The sequence below is a fragment of the Branchiostoma floridae genome, chromosome 7, assembly GCF_000003815.2.
Source record: "Branchiostoma floridae strain S238N-H82 chromosome 7, Bfl_VNyyK, whole genome shotgun sequence".
Classification (NCBI taxonomy): Eukaryota; Metazoa; Chordata; class Leptocardii; order Amphioxiformes; family Branchiostomatidae; genus Branchiostoma; species Branchiostoma floridae.
Genome location: NC_049985.1, coordinates 16,962,171 through 16,979,961, shown reverse-complemented (window position 1 = coordinate 16,979,961; position 17,791 = coordinate 16,962,171). Strand labels below are relative to the sequence as shown.

Sequence of the window (17,791 nt, the reverse complement as noted above, 5' to 3'; positions counted from 1 at the left end):
ACATCTTTCTAGCTACAGGCAGGTATTGTTTTACTGTGAAATACGGGTAATCAGGCAGCTCAAACAACCTCCTTGACGTAATTGTAACAATAGACATGGCTGGTACTACCGGTAGTTCACAGCTCTTTGTGTCCGTGCCCATGCAAATTCTTCAGAAAAAGCCAATAGAATTTCTTCTCACACAATTATAGGGTCAACCCTTCGGCCAATCAACGCAACAGTCACAATTTTCAAATTCTTCAGTTGAGTTGGTATTGTGAAGTCCGCGTTTTTGCGGGTGGATGTGCGTTCTTGCCTTCTAAGTGTGTCTAGATACCAGGGTGCGTTATCTGAGGGTACCTAGGAACATTCTTTTGGTCATTATTTTACATCGATCAGCAAGGAGTTTCTACTCAAGATCGTGGACAGGACGTCAGCTGCAACTAATAATAACAGGACCGCTGTCGGGCCAAAGTTTTCTCCTATGGCTTCATGGATCAAGGAGCTTCCGTATGCAACTGTAGCGATGATATTGCAGTCGGCATCTGACTTTGCTTTCGACGGAAACAACGTGGGGGAATATCGAAACGGCTCTCATGTTTGGGTAGTGAAACAACCCTCATCTAGGAACGACAACTGTATTACCTAGACTCCCTTGCAGTCTTCGGAACGGGGCTGTATTTTAGGGAGGGGGGCGTTGTTCCGCGATTTTCAACGTTGACTATGTTTTTTTCTTTCGGGAAAGGGAGTTTGCCGAGGAAGGGAGTTTGCTGTGGAACTTCTGAGTTTGCCGTGATACTGATAGGCGATTCTTTGCCCCGTCCAAAGACTCGCTATCACGGCAAACTCCTTTCCACAGCAAACTCCCTTCCACGGCAAACTCCCTTTCCCGGCACAAGAAAACATAGTCAACGTTAAAAGTCGCGGACCAACCCCCCCCCCCCCCCTGCCAAAAAAACCCCAGCCCCGTTCCAAAAACTGCAAGGGAGTCCTTGTACATTTGTACTACCCTGCATGCCGTCAAGAATTGCATACTAGTAGCCTACGAAGACTAGAAGACAACAAGAGACCAGCCAGCAGACATACAAAAGACACTCGCGACTTCAACCTATCATACACACGAACAAGCACTAATAAAAATTGTCCTGTTTCAATATGAATAAATATATGGTGCTATTACAGAATAAAAAATGCGAGCAAGAAACTGGCGAATAAATGGGGAGGGGGGCAAAATCCAGGAGGGGTGGGGGGTGGATGGCGTCAGTACTCTCGACGCCACTTTCCATGACAAAAGGGATGAACTGGGTGAGGCAGACCGGGGAAATATAATTAGGTGATAACTGGCCGCTAATGTATGCATATTCCGCCAACACACAATGCAACACACGGCTCATGTCCTGTCGTGTAAGGCTGTTTCAAGGCAATCTGTAAGGGTATTTCAAGCCCTTTACACGTCCTGCACACAGCAATGGTTCGTTTCCGCGAGATTCTAGGACATGTAAAGGACTGTACACGTCTCGTTCGCAGGCATGAAACCTCCGGATTTTGAAGGACATCTTTAATTTCCAGGAAGGTGTAAGTCAGTTTCCATCCTGGAAATGAGGCTTTTGGTGCAGTGAACCATTCTGTTATCAAGACTCTTTGAAGACTTAAAAGCTAGCTGCTTGAGTTCACGCTACTCTCCATGAAATCTGGTCCACTGATAGATCTAAGACTTGAAAAAGCAGCAAAATGCTTAGCAAAAGCTGAGAAAACTTTGTGTGTGTGGAGGGATTTTAAGATAATCCAGGATGAGACAAAGTCCTTGTCTTCACACCAAGACTCTAATGCTCTCCCGTGGACTCCCTCCTGGTTTTGTATATCAGACAAAGCTGCTTTTTGCATTTCAGAGCCACATCGTCTGCTCAGGTACTACAGATCACATGACCGGGAATGTTGTTGTTGGAACATACCTGGGAGATTAACCGATAAGCTGTTAATGACTAGACAGTCACCTTCTGTTCAGTGAGTAACGCTGATGAGTACAGCAACTAGTAATACTGACAATATCATGCTTTTAAACCTTGAATATAGCAAGTCATGTGATCTAATGATAATTTTATCCACATACAGATTGGAGATCACCTTTTCAAGTTCAAATCTAATATTTCTAAGCCCTCTCAGTTAAATGGAACAAAGGTCATTGGCGAGCCTCAAAAGCTCAAGAGTCTGTGGGCATGCTTCCAAGATATTCTGAACTTCTCAAGATATTCTGAACTTCTCAACTCTCTCTGAAAGTCTAGTTCCTGCATTCTGTGGATAGTTTTGTGGACCTGTTAACAAGCTGCTGAAATTCAAATGAAGTTTTAATTTTTCCATCTATGACAAAATGAGGGGAGGATTGAATTTTTGACCTCTTGAGCATCAAAATTCTACCCAGAGAGGGAAAGAGGGATGCTGGACAGAGAGCCTTGGTCCCAGGGCTGTCCGACAAAAATTTTCCCCCATCTGGCCCAAAAACCTAAACCTCAATGCATAAATCTGATGAAAATATGTTTTCATAAGCTTGAAATTGCAGATTTAAGAGGGAAAATGAACTCCCAAACAAGGAAGGAGACGGAAAAAAACTTAAAACTGGAGACAGCCCTGGTTGGTCCATTATCTCCATGGACATATTAACTTCAAGTGGGTCGACAATGGAGCATGCACTCTTCAAGCACAAATGTCACAACAACTAAAACTGGAGCCAGTCTGATGTGTTACATAAGTGGATGACAGCTCACTGATGACCTTAGGAAAGACAACTAAGTACACAAAGTTTGTAGTGTAGACAAAATATGGAAGGTTGTGAGTTCAGTATCAGACACATGAGCAAAATGTCAAAGGATCAGTTTTTAGGTAGCTGATTTTGTTAAAATAATCTTTCTCATAATTTTTCAGCAAGGCTCAAGATTAAGGAATGTCATTGTTTTTCCTTTGTTACATAATGTGAATAAGTTTGTGGTGATCAAAGTCAAGTTGCTAGCTAGCATCTGACACAAGGACATAACCCACAACTGAAAGTTATCAAGTAAGTTCATATTGTGCATAAAAACTACTGTTGAATAATTTTTTGGGAGACTATTAGCAGTTTTTTGGGCAGTTACTTTTGACCAATCATGGCTCTTCATCTTTAACTATTGTTAATGCCTAGCCTCTGATTGGCTGAGCAATTTGCTGTCCTCTGATTGGCTGTAGAATATTCAAGGTACATTATTTGTATGATGATGGGAAATGAAGTGATTTAAAGATACACTCATGGTCTTGTTGGCTAGATACTAACCAGAATAGCCACAACAAAGGGATGGAAAAACTCCAGCCTGAAAAGTAAGTGACCCAGAACAAATGAGAATCTCTGGGGCTGATTTAAGAAAACTAAATTTAGGACAAGAATAAATCATTGGGACAAATGGAGCATGTGTCTTGCCCATGTTACCTCCTTCTGGCTTGTTTTAGTGCAAAGTCCTTCTGTCACATAAATCAACCCTGCATGCAGACAATACTGAATCCTTATGGCCAACTAATGAGAAACACTCCAGGGCAAGGTGGAACAGATATGATAATTACAGCACCACCCAAAACTAACGAACCTTATCATAATTAAGGTCAAATAGCAAGGCTTCAAGAGTTCACTGGCAGGACATGTTAGTAAGTGATGGGAAACGAATGGCAGAAAATCGTAGGCAAACAAAGTCCTAGCCTGGTATCAAGTTGTATTATAGCTCCAGAGTCTCTTCTGTCCTTTCTGCAAATACTATTTGCGGATAGGACAGAAAAGACGCAGGAGCTATAAATAGTATAATACAGCTGGATACCAGGCTAACAAAATACAGTACTGCCTAACCAGTGGCCACCCAAAACAATGAAACATGTTGGCAATGGCAATGGACAATTTCAGATAAAAGTAAGTTAACTTTGATTGACGTAAACATACATTTGAATCGGATTTGCACGTAACCTAACAAGACAGTCTGAATATCACTTCAACCTCTGGTACTGAGCATTATGTTTGTTGCCTCTGCCACAAGAAAATGAGTCTATTAACACATTACATGGATATACTTTTCAGTGGTACAAAAGTCACAACATTTACCAACTAAACCAAAGATCATTCTGAAGCTACCAGTTCAATCTTTGTAACATTTAAGTCAGAATGACAACTCAGGATATGACCAAGCTGTAATGTTGACAATTTAGTGGATACTCTTTGTTACTTCACTATAAACCACAAATAATATCATAATCTGGAACATATTACAGTCCGTGCATACACAATAGCTGGGTCATCTACGAGAGTGCAGCCAAGTTTCAACATTGGAGTTATTAAGCTTTTGATTCTAACAAGGCACAGGAAATGACTGAAAAGCTTCTGTCTGTACCTGTTGACAGTCAAATGTTCAGCAGACACTGAGCTGTCTTTTATCTGTTCTGATAGGGAGACTGCTTACATAGCCCAGGTCTGTCCTAATTCTTGGGCTGAGGTCTGCTTTGGGGTTGTTTCCATCAAAAGAACTGGGTGACCAGCAGGTCATGGGAAAGATGATGTCTGCAATTTACCATTAAAGAGGTCACTAGTGTGACAATGCCCAGGACTTGAAGTCTGACAGTTGTTCTCAACTCCCCTCATGGAGACCTCACGTTGGAAAACAAACTACAGTTTGAGATCTAAATCTTGGCAAGTGGAAACTTAACACCAGTGGGAGACCACTATTAAAGAAGGTTGATATCTATAGGATCAGGAGGATCCAGCCCTTTACCAACTTGGCCCAGTCAACTCTTGGTCAACTCGGCCCAACACCCTGGTCAACTCGGCCAGTGATATGGTTAGTAATAGAGTTAGAGACATAATGTAAGGTTAGAGTTACGGTGTTGGGCCCAGTTGACAAGAGTGTTGGGCAGTGTTGGTCTGATTATCCATTGGCTGAGTTGGTTAAGTGTCCAACATTCCAGTCACATACTGGAGACCAAACATCAGTGGGAGACCCAGTTGTGAGACCATGTCTACAGCCCAACACAATGAGATCTGACTTACCTTTTGGCAGCGTTATCTGACAGTCCAAGTCCAGCCCGTGGAGTCTCGCTAGGCTCACGTCCCGCAGAGCACGCCGCTCCTCCTCACACAGGTCCGACATGCTCGTCGTGGCGACCTGCACGCAGCGGCCGCTCATGCTGTTCCATCTGCAGTTGCCCTGATGTGCAAAAAATGGCAAACACTCAGCTTTCATTATGACAACTGTATACAAGATTTGTTTAAACTTCAATTCCCTACCCCGAGGAAAAAATCCATCTATATCAATTCAGTAAGAACAAAAATATCTATACTTGCACATCAGTGCTGGATTGAGTTGGAATAGGCATCCTCAATTGTTTCAGCATAGTTTGTTTGGAAAGATGTCAAATGTTAAAGAAAAAGCTGTGATCGACTGACATACATCTACAATGACTATAGATTCGCAAACAGATAATATCTGAGGCCATGAATGCTTATGTAGTATTTTATTCTTAACGTAATGTTTTCACTATTCTGTACACATTTTCACACAGATTACTGACAGCTGATTTGAGGAAACATTACATAAACAGTGATTGGTTAACATTTGGGTTGTGTATCTCAGCTCAGCTCATGGCAGGGTATTGTATATGGACACATCTATTGGGTAGATTGGGAGAACGAGACCTACTTTGACAGAAGTTCATCACAAACTTTAAGAGTGACTTGTAACCCTCTTGCTGGTCAGTATCAGAACTTAGCACTCTGACGCTCTGCAACATTTTGATGATTTAACAGCCAGTAATAAAAAGTGGGCTAATAGGAAATTGATTAATGGCTGACAACACACTTGGCGCCACCAAACCTGTGCACCCACCCAATATCATTTCTGTTTGTTTGTATTGTCAGAGTCAGCTGACAACAGGGTGCCCCATTAACCCTGTTGTGTTGCCTAGCTAAAGGTTAGTTCTGCAATGTTGGGGGGGGGGGGGGGGGCACTATATTTTATTGACTGTTTACGCTGTACCATTAATAAGGTTATGACATTCATAGAAAGACAAATACAATATCTGACAAAGATGCACGCAATAACTTTGAAGCATGCAACATGTATCATAATATCAAAGCCATATATAGACATATAATCAACTGAGTGATGATTGACATGACCATATGAATGAGCACTTATCAAAATTGATGACAAATGAAAAACTGGCATCATGCCAAAGTCAGCTGTATCTACTTGAAATATTATCATAATAAATAAATCCTTGAAGTGGCAGCTTAGTTGACCTTCCCTGTCTGACATTTTGGAAACCCTCTCTGTCTACAAGTTCTAATGAACCTAATAGAGAAGCCTAATACTTCAATAGGCTAACTGGGCCAAGGCTTCCACAAGTCTCAAGTCTGTACAGTGATGAATACCAGAACCACCTGCAAACGTCACCTATAATTCGGAAGGCAACATTCATACAAAAAATAAGATTTGCCCTGACATTTCCAAAAAGAGTACTTTCTTAAATAAGAGCAGTAACATTTCTTTGTAAAGAAATAAGATGTTGAATGTTTTAAGCCAAGAAAAATTTGTTTATGTCAAGAATTGAGCATCCCCCCTCTTCCAATGTCCAAATGGTTCGTTCCTGTTTGTTGAAAGTTTACACTATCCAGGATGACTGGTATGTTGTCCTTCAGCACTGGTGATAACTCTTCCCTCTTACATAACCAAGACTGGACCTTCCCTGAGAGGAACAGAACTCCCCCTCACCCACAACATTCCTCAGACAAGAAATGGTCTCCATGGAACACCCACTCCCATCTTGGACCACCAGGCAATGTCTGAAAGCCTGCCACATGTGTTACATAATTACAGAAAAGGTCAAACTAAGCAATGAAGGATGTCTTCCAGACAAGAACATTTACCCTGGGATGAGTGGTGTGTTGAAGATGTCCTCTAGACAAAGACTTAACAGCTGTAGATGTCCTCTAGACAAAGACTTAACAGCTAGTAGTAGACATTTATTTTTCCATTCCAATCATTGTTTGAGAGCCCATTTCATTAACTTTTTTTGTTAAATCTGCCACTTTATTAGCTTACAAAAATACATTTTCCTCAACTTTATTCCATTAAAGCTATACTACGTAATATTTGTGATAAACTCATTACCCCACCCCCTAGGATGCCTACTGTAGGGCTGGAAGTTGATGAAGGGTCTAACTCTGTTGGTCATTTAGATAAATTACATAGTATACCTTTAAGTTCAGATTTTTCTAACTTGACCAGGAACAGAATTGTCCATCTCAACAAGCAAATTTCCACCCGGAATGGGTCTTATACTTACGGCCCAGCTATACACCTACATGTAGCTTATACCTCATGTACTGCCGATGTTGACAGTAAAATACAATATATGTGAACTTTAACTTCTGTCTTATCTGCTTTCACAGCTGGACCTCTTGCACTTTGTTGTGTTGCATGGAGGGTATCTGTGGGTCAAATCTTATGGACAGTCCAATGCCAGCAGCAAACCTTGAAGCTGACACTGATCGCAGTGTCACATGAACTTGTAGGGCTTTGACCTTTCTTTCCAGAATTCCTCTTTGCAAAGCTCTTTTATGCTAATCACCTCTCAGTATATAATGGATTATCTTGTCTGAGAAAGATTGCATCTGACAGCCATTGGGAATTTGGCCAGACTTCAAAACACTTAAGAAGGGTTATGTCAAGAACAGAGGAAATTGCAACCACAAGTCCTCAAGCTACAATCTTGTCAACCTTAAGCTTGATGTAACACCTTTCACACTCACTCTCTGTCAACGTCTTATAAGATTCCCTGTTTTCACGATATCCGATAAGCTTTAAGCAATCTAAAGACATTTCATACACAGAAGGTGAACTGATACGTGATTCTAGCAATTACTCATAATACATGTCACGTATCTTTCATTTATTAAATTCTATCATAGAAAATGTCAGTAGATGCTACCATGGGTTCAACAAAACCCCCAATATTGCATACTAAGAGGGCAGCTTGCAGTTCAGTATACAGTACTCCCACATTGCATCCTCCCATCTCTTATCCTTTGCCAAACCAAGAAAACCCAAGACGACTGTCAAAGAAGGCAAAGTTTGGCCAGAAATGTAAGCAACAATAAAACAATCAACTCCTCTTCTTAACATTAAGGAACCCAAATACTTAAAAAAGAAAACAAACATGTATCCTCCGAAAATTTGATCTATTATTCTATAGAGAGTTCCAAGTAACATGTTAATGTCTATGCATTCTTGCGAAGGGCTGCTGTAATGAAACAGCCCTAAAAGTGTGCCCAAAACTAAGGCCAAAGGGCTTTAGCCTTGTTACCGTATATTCTCGAATAAAGTACGCACTTTTTTAACTTTTCAAAATTGAAAAGGTGCTACAAGCTGTTGCCAAAGTTGGGGTGCGTACTTTATTTGAGGTTACTGCACAGATAAATGGTAAGGAAAGCCTAAAATAAAGCAAGGTGGAGCTACACTTCTAGAAATGTTTCAAAACATACACATTGTTGTTGTCTTGAAGTTGTCTAAACATGAAACAAAGAAATTGTCTTAACATGATTTACATATTAACAGTGGCATTTGCATACAATCCTTTTGAGTTAGTGACTTTGACTTGTACAACTGGTTTTGCCTGATTTCTTCTACCAGTTCTCAGTGATTTTTATAATTTGCAGCAGGCAATTCACAAGTTTATAGAGACAATGACAGTGTAAACCCAGGTTATTTTATGCAAAATGACCTGGGGAAAACATCATAAATTCGAATTTATTTAGTTAAAGGTCTGTTCAAAACTGGTGGAGAAGGGGTGCGTACTTTATTTGAGTTTTTCCATTTTACCTTTCAGTCCCAAAGATCTGTCTAAGACTTGTCCAAAATCAGGGGTGCGTACTTTAATTGGGGTGCGTACTTTATTCGAGAATATACGGTACTGAAAATAGGGTCACATACCGTAAGGATAAAGACAGAGACACTCATAATGAATGTTTACAGTACTAAGCACAGGCAAAATTAGGGTTGGCTTACAGAATACCATGTCCTTATTACCGATAGAGGGCAAGAGTTAAAAATAGGTCGTCACAGCTTCCAAAGAGGACATTACATTCAGAGGAAGAAGTTATTCCGGCTTTTGCTGGCCCAGTTCCTATTAGCTAAGATATGCATGACATTTGCTTACATATACAGTTATGTTTATGTCCTGTATGAAAAAAATAATACATACAATTCAATCATCTATCAATAATCTCTGCAGGATATTCAAAGGTCATATAAATAACCTGCAATTCAGTCTTTTTCCAGATTTTGCGGCCTTAATTAAAGCCATGTAGATTTTAATATCGAAAAACAATAATTCTCAAGAACAACAATATCCTTTGACAAAACAAAGGCAAACGGAGCAAAGAAAAGAGAAGAAGTTAAACACCTTCCTCTAGAACTGGACCCTAAATGTTGCTGGGACTAGGAGATTACAGGAATGGTATGTTAGCCTGGGACACCAACCTTTTGTAAGATGGCCTTTCCAATACAAAATACACCTGTACTGTAGTGCACTTTGATATCTAAATGAGCTACAAAACACACACTTAAATGTTGTTTGACTTTTGACTCAACCTTGGCATTTAATCTACATATAATTTTTATGGACTGACACAATCTGTCCTTCAACTTTTGAACTTTCCACTATGCAGGTGAGACATTTTTACTCCAGTGTTTGGTTGTCCCTAATACCATACCAGAACACTGCGAAGCCTAAGGCCTGATTGATGAACATTGATGAACAACATCCTAAAGATAACGAGACAAAAATAGCAACAGAAGAACAAAAAAACAAACTCTTCAGAAACACTCGATAGACGCCTAAAGCGAACAGGACAAAAATATAGGAAGAACATAAACAGAAATACCTCTGAAAAATACTAACAAAAGAATACCCCAAGGGAAAAATACCTCAGACCTCATTTGGACTAATGGATACAAAATGCTTACAAAAAAAATGGCCCTCACAAAGAAGAAAAGAATACATGGCTCTTTGGTGCCTAATTCTACCTGAATCTTATTGTTCGGCTAACCAGATGTTACTTTCAAAGACTAAGATTGATTTGTACAACACAAAATGCTACTTTTCTCACCTGGCAATGTATCTGGCATCTTTTGTACATAGCTCATGATCATTTAGTAACTGACAAAAGCTAAAAGTCAGTGACACAGTTCTTACCCTACATATAGGTTCGTCAATATGTTGCCTAATCGAGTTAACATCATTACCACATGCTGAGCTAAAGTACTCAGACACATTATCCTAACTTATGCTATTACAAAGGACACCAAAATATGTTTATCCCCTTGTTTGAAAATAGTTTTTTTTAGTCCACAAGCCAAAATATCACCTTACATGAGAGGTATGTAAGCGTGCTGACTGACACGCTATAACGTAGCTATGACGTGCACAGGGGACACGCAGTGACGGCAGTCATGAGGTGCTGTATAGGGCACCAAGAACGGCTGTCTTTTACTGTAATTCCTATTATGATAAGGCGGGAACAGATAGTAACTTTGCACTAAAATAGTTTTACAGTCATATTTTACTATATTTCAATATTTATGAATGGCAGAGCTTCGGAAAACATCGATGTTTTGACAAGTTCGTAACGTCGGTCACCCGGCGTCACACAGGATGGGCAGCGGAGATCGATCAGCGATTCCTTCGTCAAAATAAAGGAAAGAACACCTACATGCCGTAATCTATACTTTCTTTGTAATGTCCTAGTGTAAAGTTCCGTGTATTTTCTTGTCTAAATTTGCTAATAAGAGCTGTATAACCTGCCTGGTGCGTCGGATTCACGGGAGGCCCGCCATTTTGGTTTGAAAATCAGCTGCTTTGGACAGAAGCTAGCCATTTATTGTATTACAGATTGCAACGATACGGCGTAAATTGCCTGGATGCGCAAGTGTATGAAGTATGAAAAAAATAAAGTGTATAGTGCGTAGTCTCTATATCTCACCGACAATTTATGTTATGAATTTGAGAAGTTATGTTGGAAAAGCCGAATCTTTAATCAGCGCTGTGTTTCATCGTCATAATGCGTCCCCCTGAACGCCACGACGGCGTTGGAGGGTGCCCAGTGAAACGCTGTGACGGTCCGATTTCATCGGGATACTCGAGCCATGGAGGTAAAAAATGACTTATATCTTAAAATAGTGTTTAATTGTACAAAGACTACACGCAATTTTCGCAATTAAGAAAATTTCACATCCTTAGATTTTCTACTTTTGTTTTGTTACACTGTCGTTGCCGTGTGTTAACCTGCACAACGGCACTTTTTTAGCGGATTTTGGCGATCAGAAACGGGAAATGTCTGTCCGTTGATTGTGTTTCGGTCGACTGCCCGATGACCAGGAACGTCCGATGGCGACTTTCCGACCCAGTTCCAACCCAAGAGCGCCGTCAGGAACAGGTAGGGTCATCAGGTAGGTCTTCATGCGCCCTTGACTACCAGCCAGCGGATGAAACCCAAATTCCTAGCTACCGATGTAGCTACACAGCTAGCGATGGCTAAACTAAGGAATATCAACTTATCACGAAATACATGTGGTAACTTGAATAGAACTGAGCGTACCCGGTAAAAATTGGAAAGGTCTATTATTATAGGGGATTGTTCTGGTTAAGTTCATTGAAGTAAACGAAACGTTAATTGAAACATTTCATACGGTTATGAAATGTTGCTACATATTCAAAGGAAGCTGGCCAAATTACTTATCTTTTGAAAAAGTTTATTTCATATTTCTTTATGTGATTCTCCCCCTGCTATTACTATTAGAACGTCCCCAAGATCGTGGGAATCCCAATATATAGAAGTTCGCTACATCCAAGTTGTACTGGGTGTCGGTGCTTTGATCTAGTATCATATGTACCGCGCCGACGACAAAATCAATCAATTTTGACAGCGCTACCGCCTATCACGCAATGCATGACGGTCTAGCATCAGTTGTCGGTAGAACAAAATATTTGTGCGCCTTGTAGGAAATGCCACAAACATTATATTTTCTCCCTTTAAACTGGTACATGGACAGTGTTTTGTAAGAAAAGTGGTAAGAAGGGGTATCAGCCTGAAATATACACTTTGAAGGGATATTGGATCTCGTTTGTCAATTTATTAGCGCGGGACGGACAAGACGTGAGGATGCCCACGAAAGTGCGTGCGTCGCCAGTCAAACAACAAATGTACCGGTATCATTTGTATAGGTTCTTTACTGCGCTATATATAAACGAGACTGAAAGCATCTAATTATGAATTATTGTACATATCGCCTCATATATGCTCATTGCTCAAATTTATACATAACACAGATATTATTACGTGTAATCACTTGGAAAAGTAAATGTACATCGTCTGAAGGAAAATCATCAAAAATGTAAAAGGAAATCGCATGTGGGGAAAGCGTGCAGAAAGACGGGAAAGGACATGAATAATGATAGAGAAAAGATTTGTCAGGGAAACTTCTACAAAATGTTTTCAGAGCCTACAATAGCAAACTTCTTGGCTCTAGGGCCAACAAGTCCCCAAGAATTGAAGAAAACTCTCAACCCTCGATGTAACGAAACGACTCCCTCCGTCCTTGGTTAGACCAGCGTCAAGCTACGTTTTTTTTTGTGTGTCGGTGCAAGGAAGTGGTAAGCTTTAAATGTAAACCAGAAAGCAAGATATTCATACAAAGACCAAGTAGATTAGAATAATTTTTACGAAGTTTCCTAGCCTAGTTTCCTAACATCGGTTCATAACATTGATTTGAACGAACAGTCAGCCATTCTTGAGATTATCATTACAGGAAGCAAGCGGGCGCTCCTGGTGCACCCGACGGGCCGACATGCAGCGTGGCCCGCCAGCGCCTCCGGCGTTAAATATCTGCTAAAGAAAGAAAAAATATTGAAATTTGAGTCACGAGGTTTTGTTATCAAGTAAACCAGTACATAATAAAGAATCGTATAGAAGATGTGTAGTTTATGACTTGTCTGTATGCATCTGGCTTGTGAAAGGAAGACTCGAAGCGTAACTCTGGCTCATACTCGCAAATATTATGTTGTGTGCGTGGTCGGTGATAATACCGGACCCATTTCCAATCCGAGGCCCGGCTAGGAAGTTTTGGGTACGAAAAGTATGACATTAAAGACAACAAAAGAAGCTAAACGTGCTAAATTATTCAAGTGTTCAAGGGTACACATTAATATCTATTGATTGTTTTTTTTGTTTTGTTTTTCCGAAACAGCCCGGCCCGTCGGGAACTCTAGCAATTTAGCGTGCTGCTCAACACGCTATTTTATAAACTGAAGAGTATGACTTGGAAAACATTGTCTCAATTATTTCAACAAGAGAGTGTAAAGAGTGAAAAAAAAACTATTTTACCATCGTCTTGACATGATAACAAAATTGCATTTAGTGTAACCCGTTTTGGCGTGCGACTCAACACGCAATAACGGGAGACAACCGGGTCGGCGGCTTAGTGAAATTAGCATACCAAAAAAGAGATCTGCACACACACAAAAACAGAGAATAATCTCAAAAAGAAAAAGCTAAAATCTATTGCCATATTGATGTGCAAATGCTGCGTGCTAAGGCTCCAAACTGTTGGTGTGTGTATGTCCGTCCTTTTGCGCGGCTCAACACGCCATAACGGCGTCCTGGCGTGCCTGCTGTCACATGCTGACGGTCGGACTGGCAAGCCCAAATGCGTGCCACTGTGTGTGTTGACGTTATATTATGAAACATCTATGATTTACAAACAAAGTTTTCAGTACCAAAATACTTTTATACAACCTCTGGTTCTCGGCAAAGCAACCTGAAATCGTATGGACAAATGAAACGCACACCAACCCATGCTAGATGTGTGTGTAGAATAAGTGGCTAGCTTTCCTTCAAACCAGTTCGTATCAGTCATGGCGGTTCTTCCGTGCCGTGCACTGCGCGGCCGGGATACGATTTTACAAAGGTCTATCAGCAACCAATCGGTGCAAAACGCTTGGCATAACATCTAAAAATTAGGGGAAAGGTAAAAGTTATAAATTCTGGTGTTCGTTCCTTTTTTTATTTGCAGAATGGATTCGTCAAACTCTCTCCAATCCGCGGCGCCCACCCGACCCACGAACTTCGCAAACTCGATCATTTTTTCCCCAGGCTTTGTCATTCATATTAAAAAATAAATAAAAGGCGATTATAAGGTATTTTCAAGTCAGTTCTCTACACTTTACATTGTCTGGATGCAATAAAAGACAGCCGTTCTTGGTGCCCTATACAGCACCTCATGACTGCCGTCACTGCGTGTCCCCTGTGCACGTCATAGCTACGTTATAGCGTGTCAGTCAGCACGCTTACATACCTGTACATGACCTAAACTGTATCTCTCTGTACACAGGCCAACATAAAAGACATTAGGTCCAACTATAGTCAAGTGTATGTTGCTAGTTGTGCTATATGTCTCTGTGCCACTGATTATGATAGATGTTTAACACCTGACAATCCCCATTATCCCCCTTAATCCAACCTTAATCCCTATGAGCTGTAAATCAGGTGATTCACACAATGCTCCCCCCAGGTGCAAATTCCAACACACTGTTTACAGGAAAACTCTTTAAAATCCACCCGTCACTCACAGGTAACTGGTTCAACAGGTAAACATACCAGGTGAGAATATCACACCTGGTTTACACACAGGTAACAACGATACAGTTCCTCCTCGTCTAGCGGGGGGACAAACAAAGAAATGTTCATTACAATACAGTACAGTTTCAACAAAGTTGCCAGTGTAAATTGTGCGTATCCTTAGGTATCAGATCAAGCCAAGCTGAACAAATATAACAGATATGTGTGAACATGATATCCTTGGATCGGCAGGTATCTCCAGATATGAGATACATTATCTCTTTCAAAGTAAGTAGATAAGAGAGTGTTGCCCAGGTAACAGTACACTTGTTTACTGCTATGTGCCCTTTGAATTGATCATTTTTTTACGACTAAATGTCTCAAAATAGCAACAAGATTATAAGATTGCAATATGTATATTAGACATCTACCATATGCAAGATACTCAGTACTAGCTAAATCTGAGATATCTAGATTAAAAAAGGGGTAGATTTTGAAAAAAAAAAGTAATCTATTCTTCAGATACTTAACTCTAGTTCACCTTTGTCTCCAGGGTAACCTATATCAGTTTTATCTAGAAAGAACATTTTAGGGATATCAAGTTGACGGACGGTGGTTTCAAATTTCAATATCGTGAAAATTTTGTTGTTTGAAACTACAGTCCATCAAGTTGATATCCCTATATACGTAACACTAATACCCCACGGATAAAGGCGAACTAGTGTTACATAGCAACCTCCTTTGAAATGTATTCACAAAGTCACATTTTCAATACTGCATTTTAGCAAGTCTGTCAAAGCTTCAGATTGAAGTAAGATGAAGCCAGATATGCCCTGGTTTGTGTAAGACAGACAGTTGCCCTTCTAGCTTTGATGGGAGTGAGTCAACCTTATCCCACAATGTCACAGGCAATTACTGGTATACAGGACAGCATGTGTTAGTTGGTATGCTGCCTTGTTTGTGTAGTGCACAATAGTCGGGGAGGGGGGTAAAGCTTGTTGCACAAGAAATTGAAGTTTATCTACATGTATCTCTTTGCTAAACATTAACCAGCATCGAAAGGTGTGCGAAAGAGATTAGACTTGTTTGTTCGTGGCAAATAGCGGCACTCTTTTAGGTACAACCTCTCCGACAACAAGTCCCACGAGGACAACTCCTAGATAAAACATTAATAACCACCGAGTATTTACTTCCATACTGATCTTCTCAGAGATGCAATGATTCTTATCTTAAGAATCTTCTTCTCATAAAATGATGATCAAAAGTTTTAATGCCCTCATTCTTGAAGACTAAATTCCAAATTTCTTTCAGCTTTCGTTGTATAAATTCTCCTGTTCTTGTTTTTCCCCAAAGCCTTCTTGTTGTCAGAAGTTCTGTCCAGTTTCTGCGAAATGACTTGTGACTGTGAGTTCTATTTGTTCTTACATTGAGTTTACCTCAATATAACAAAAAAACAGAACCTTCTGGCGAAGGTAAAAATACATACAATCCATTAGACTAAGTAGTTTGTATTTGTATTGTGATCCAACTTTGGTACATCGGCATTACCCACGACGTCTCAACTTTGAAAGATAGAAATGGTTTCTTGGAACACATGGTTAGTCTATCCACGACATTTGACACATTTGTTTCATTTTGCTAAACATGAACTTGGACAAACATATCCTGTGACAAATATTTTGACTCACAGTCAAATGTCAGATTAAGGCATCTCCCATGTCTCTCATAGTCTCATGCCTTACTCATTCCCTTGTTGCACAGCAGGTTTTAAGACACAAGTTTCTTGGAATGAGTGGATAGCAGTTGCTGTCTTTCCTCCAAAGCTTCAAGCTGTTGTGAATTTTCACCTGCTTTGTTATTCCACATCCAGCTGTTGTGTAACTGTATCTCCTTAATCACCACCAAATTTGTTGTGGTCTGGCCAAGAATGGAAATAATCTGAGGTTCTCAGAAATTGCAACTGTTTTTCCAAACAGATTGTTCTTTTTTGTCCTTTGACCAATTGTGTACCCTGGAAACCAGACTTTTAGCCAAGAGGACAGGCAGAGAGGCCAGCAAACTCTCCCTGCATGACTAATTCCAAGTGTGCTTATCTATAAAGGTCCTTGGGAAGACCTGCCTTGGCAACCAAACTGGCTGAAAGTCTGGTTTCCAGGGTAGTTGTTGTGCCACTTTTCAGGTTTTCAGTTTTTGACTTGTATCCTTGTCATGACAGCTGCATACACCTGTTTGACATTTCTGGATAACACACAGATTAAGTTACATTACAATGTACTACCCACCAGCATACCTAAATGTGTGCAATATTCTTTTATAATACCACATTTGTGTGTCATTTCATGAACAGTCTAACGTCTACTAGCTACTGTACTCTCTAGGTGCATGCCACATATTTTCACCAACAGAAAATTGTTTTTATAATGGTTGTTCCACTTGACCACTGGAACCACCACTTTAACTTTACCTGAAATAACAACAACTAATAAGTAGGGCAAAGTCACTCCATTTCTAGATTGCTGTCATAATGTGTTCAATGCAGCATTTGCATACAAGTCTGAAGAAGGTCCAAGGGAAAATAATGTAATCTTTACATGGAAGAATTTTCCTTTCAAAAAATAAAATACAAACATGTACGTGACAGTTGTACATGTTCACAGAAGTTATGACAAGACAGCAGATTTCCATTGCTAGCTTCTAGGGACGGAAAGTGTGGATGATCAATTTTCTTCTTTTCTTATCAGCCCTCAAAAAGAGACAGGACATCTGTTCTACATGTCAGTTAAATTGGTTGTAATGTCCAGCTCATGATTATCCATACCTGCATCACTCCCACTCAAAGTAATGAAATGGTTTGTCCCTACCTAGCCACCATTGATCATGAGATTTGATTCCCACAACCACAAAGGTAGGGAACCCCCAGATCATGTTATGGCTAGCTCTGCTTTTTTTGCAGAACTAGCCTCTTTGTATTCAAGAGTCCACGCTTTCCCAGCACCAAACAGCCATTTGTCACAACCACACAAATGGTGTTTATTTAGGAGGGCCTAGGTGTTGTACTTGTTTGTGTGAGCAGGACAATTCATTGCTTGTGCTGATGTGGGTGTATTTAGGACGTTAACTCGGCTAAGCAGCTTG

General features: G+C 40.3%; 1 protein-coding gene across 1 annotated transcript in view; it reads right to left on the bottom strand.

Annotated features, from left to right (window-relative positions):
- Positions 1–17,791, bottom strand: part of LOC118419021 (rho GTPase-activating protein 6-like) — a gene marked incomplete in the record, with an annotated part of 51,660 nt that overhangs the window by 23,143 nt on the left and 10,726 nt on the right. The window contains 1 exon segment of the mRNA XM_035825243.1: positions 5,030–5,186. Within this exon segment, the coding sequence (XP_035681136.1) occupies positions 5,030–5,186 (157 nt within the window).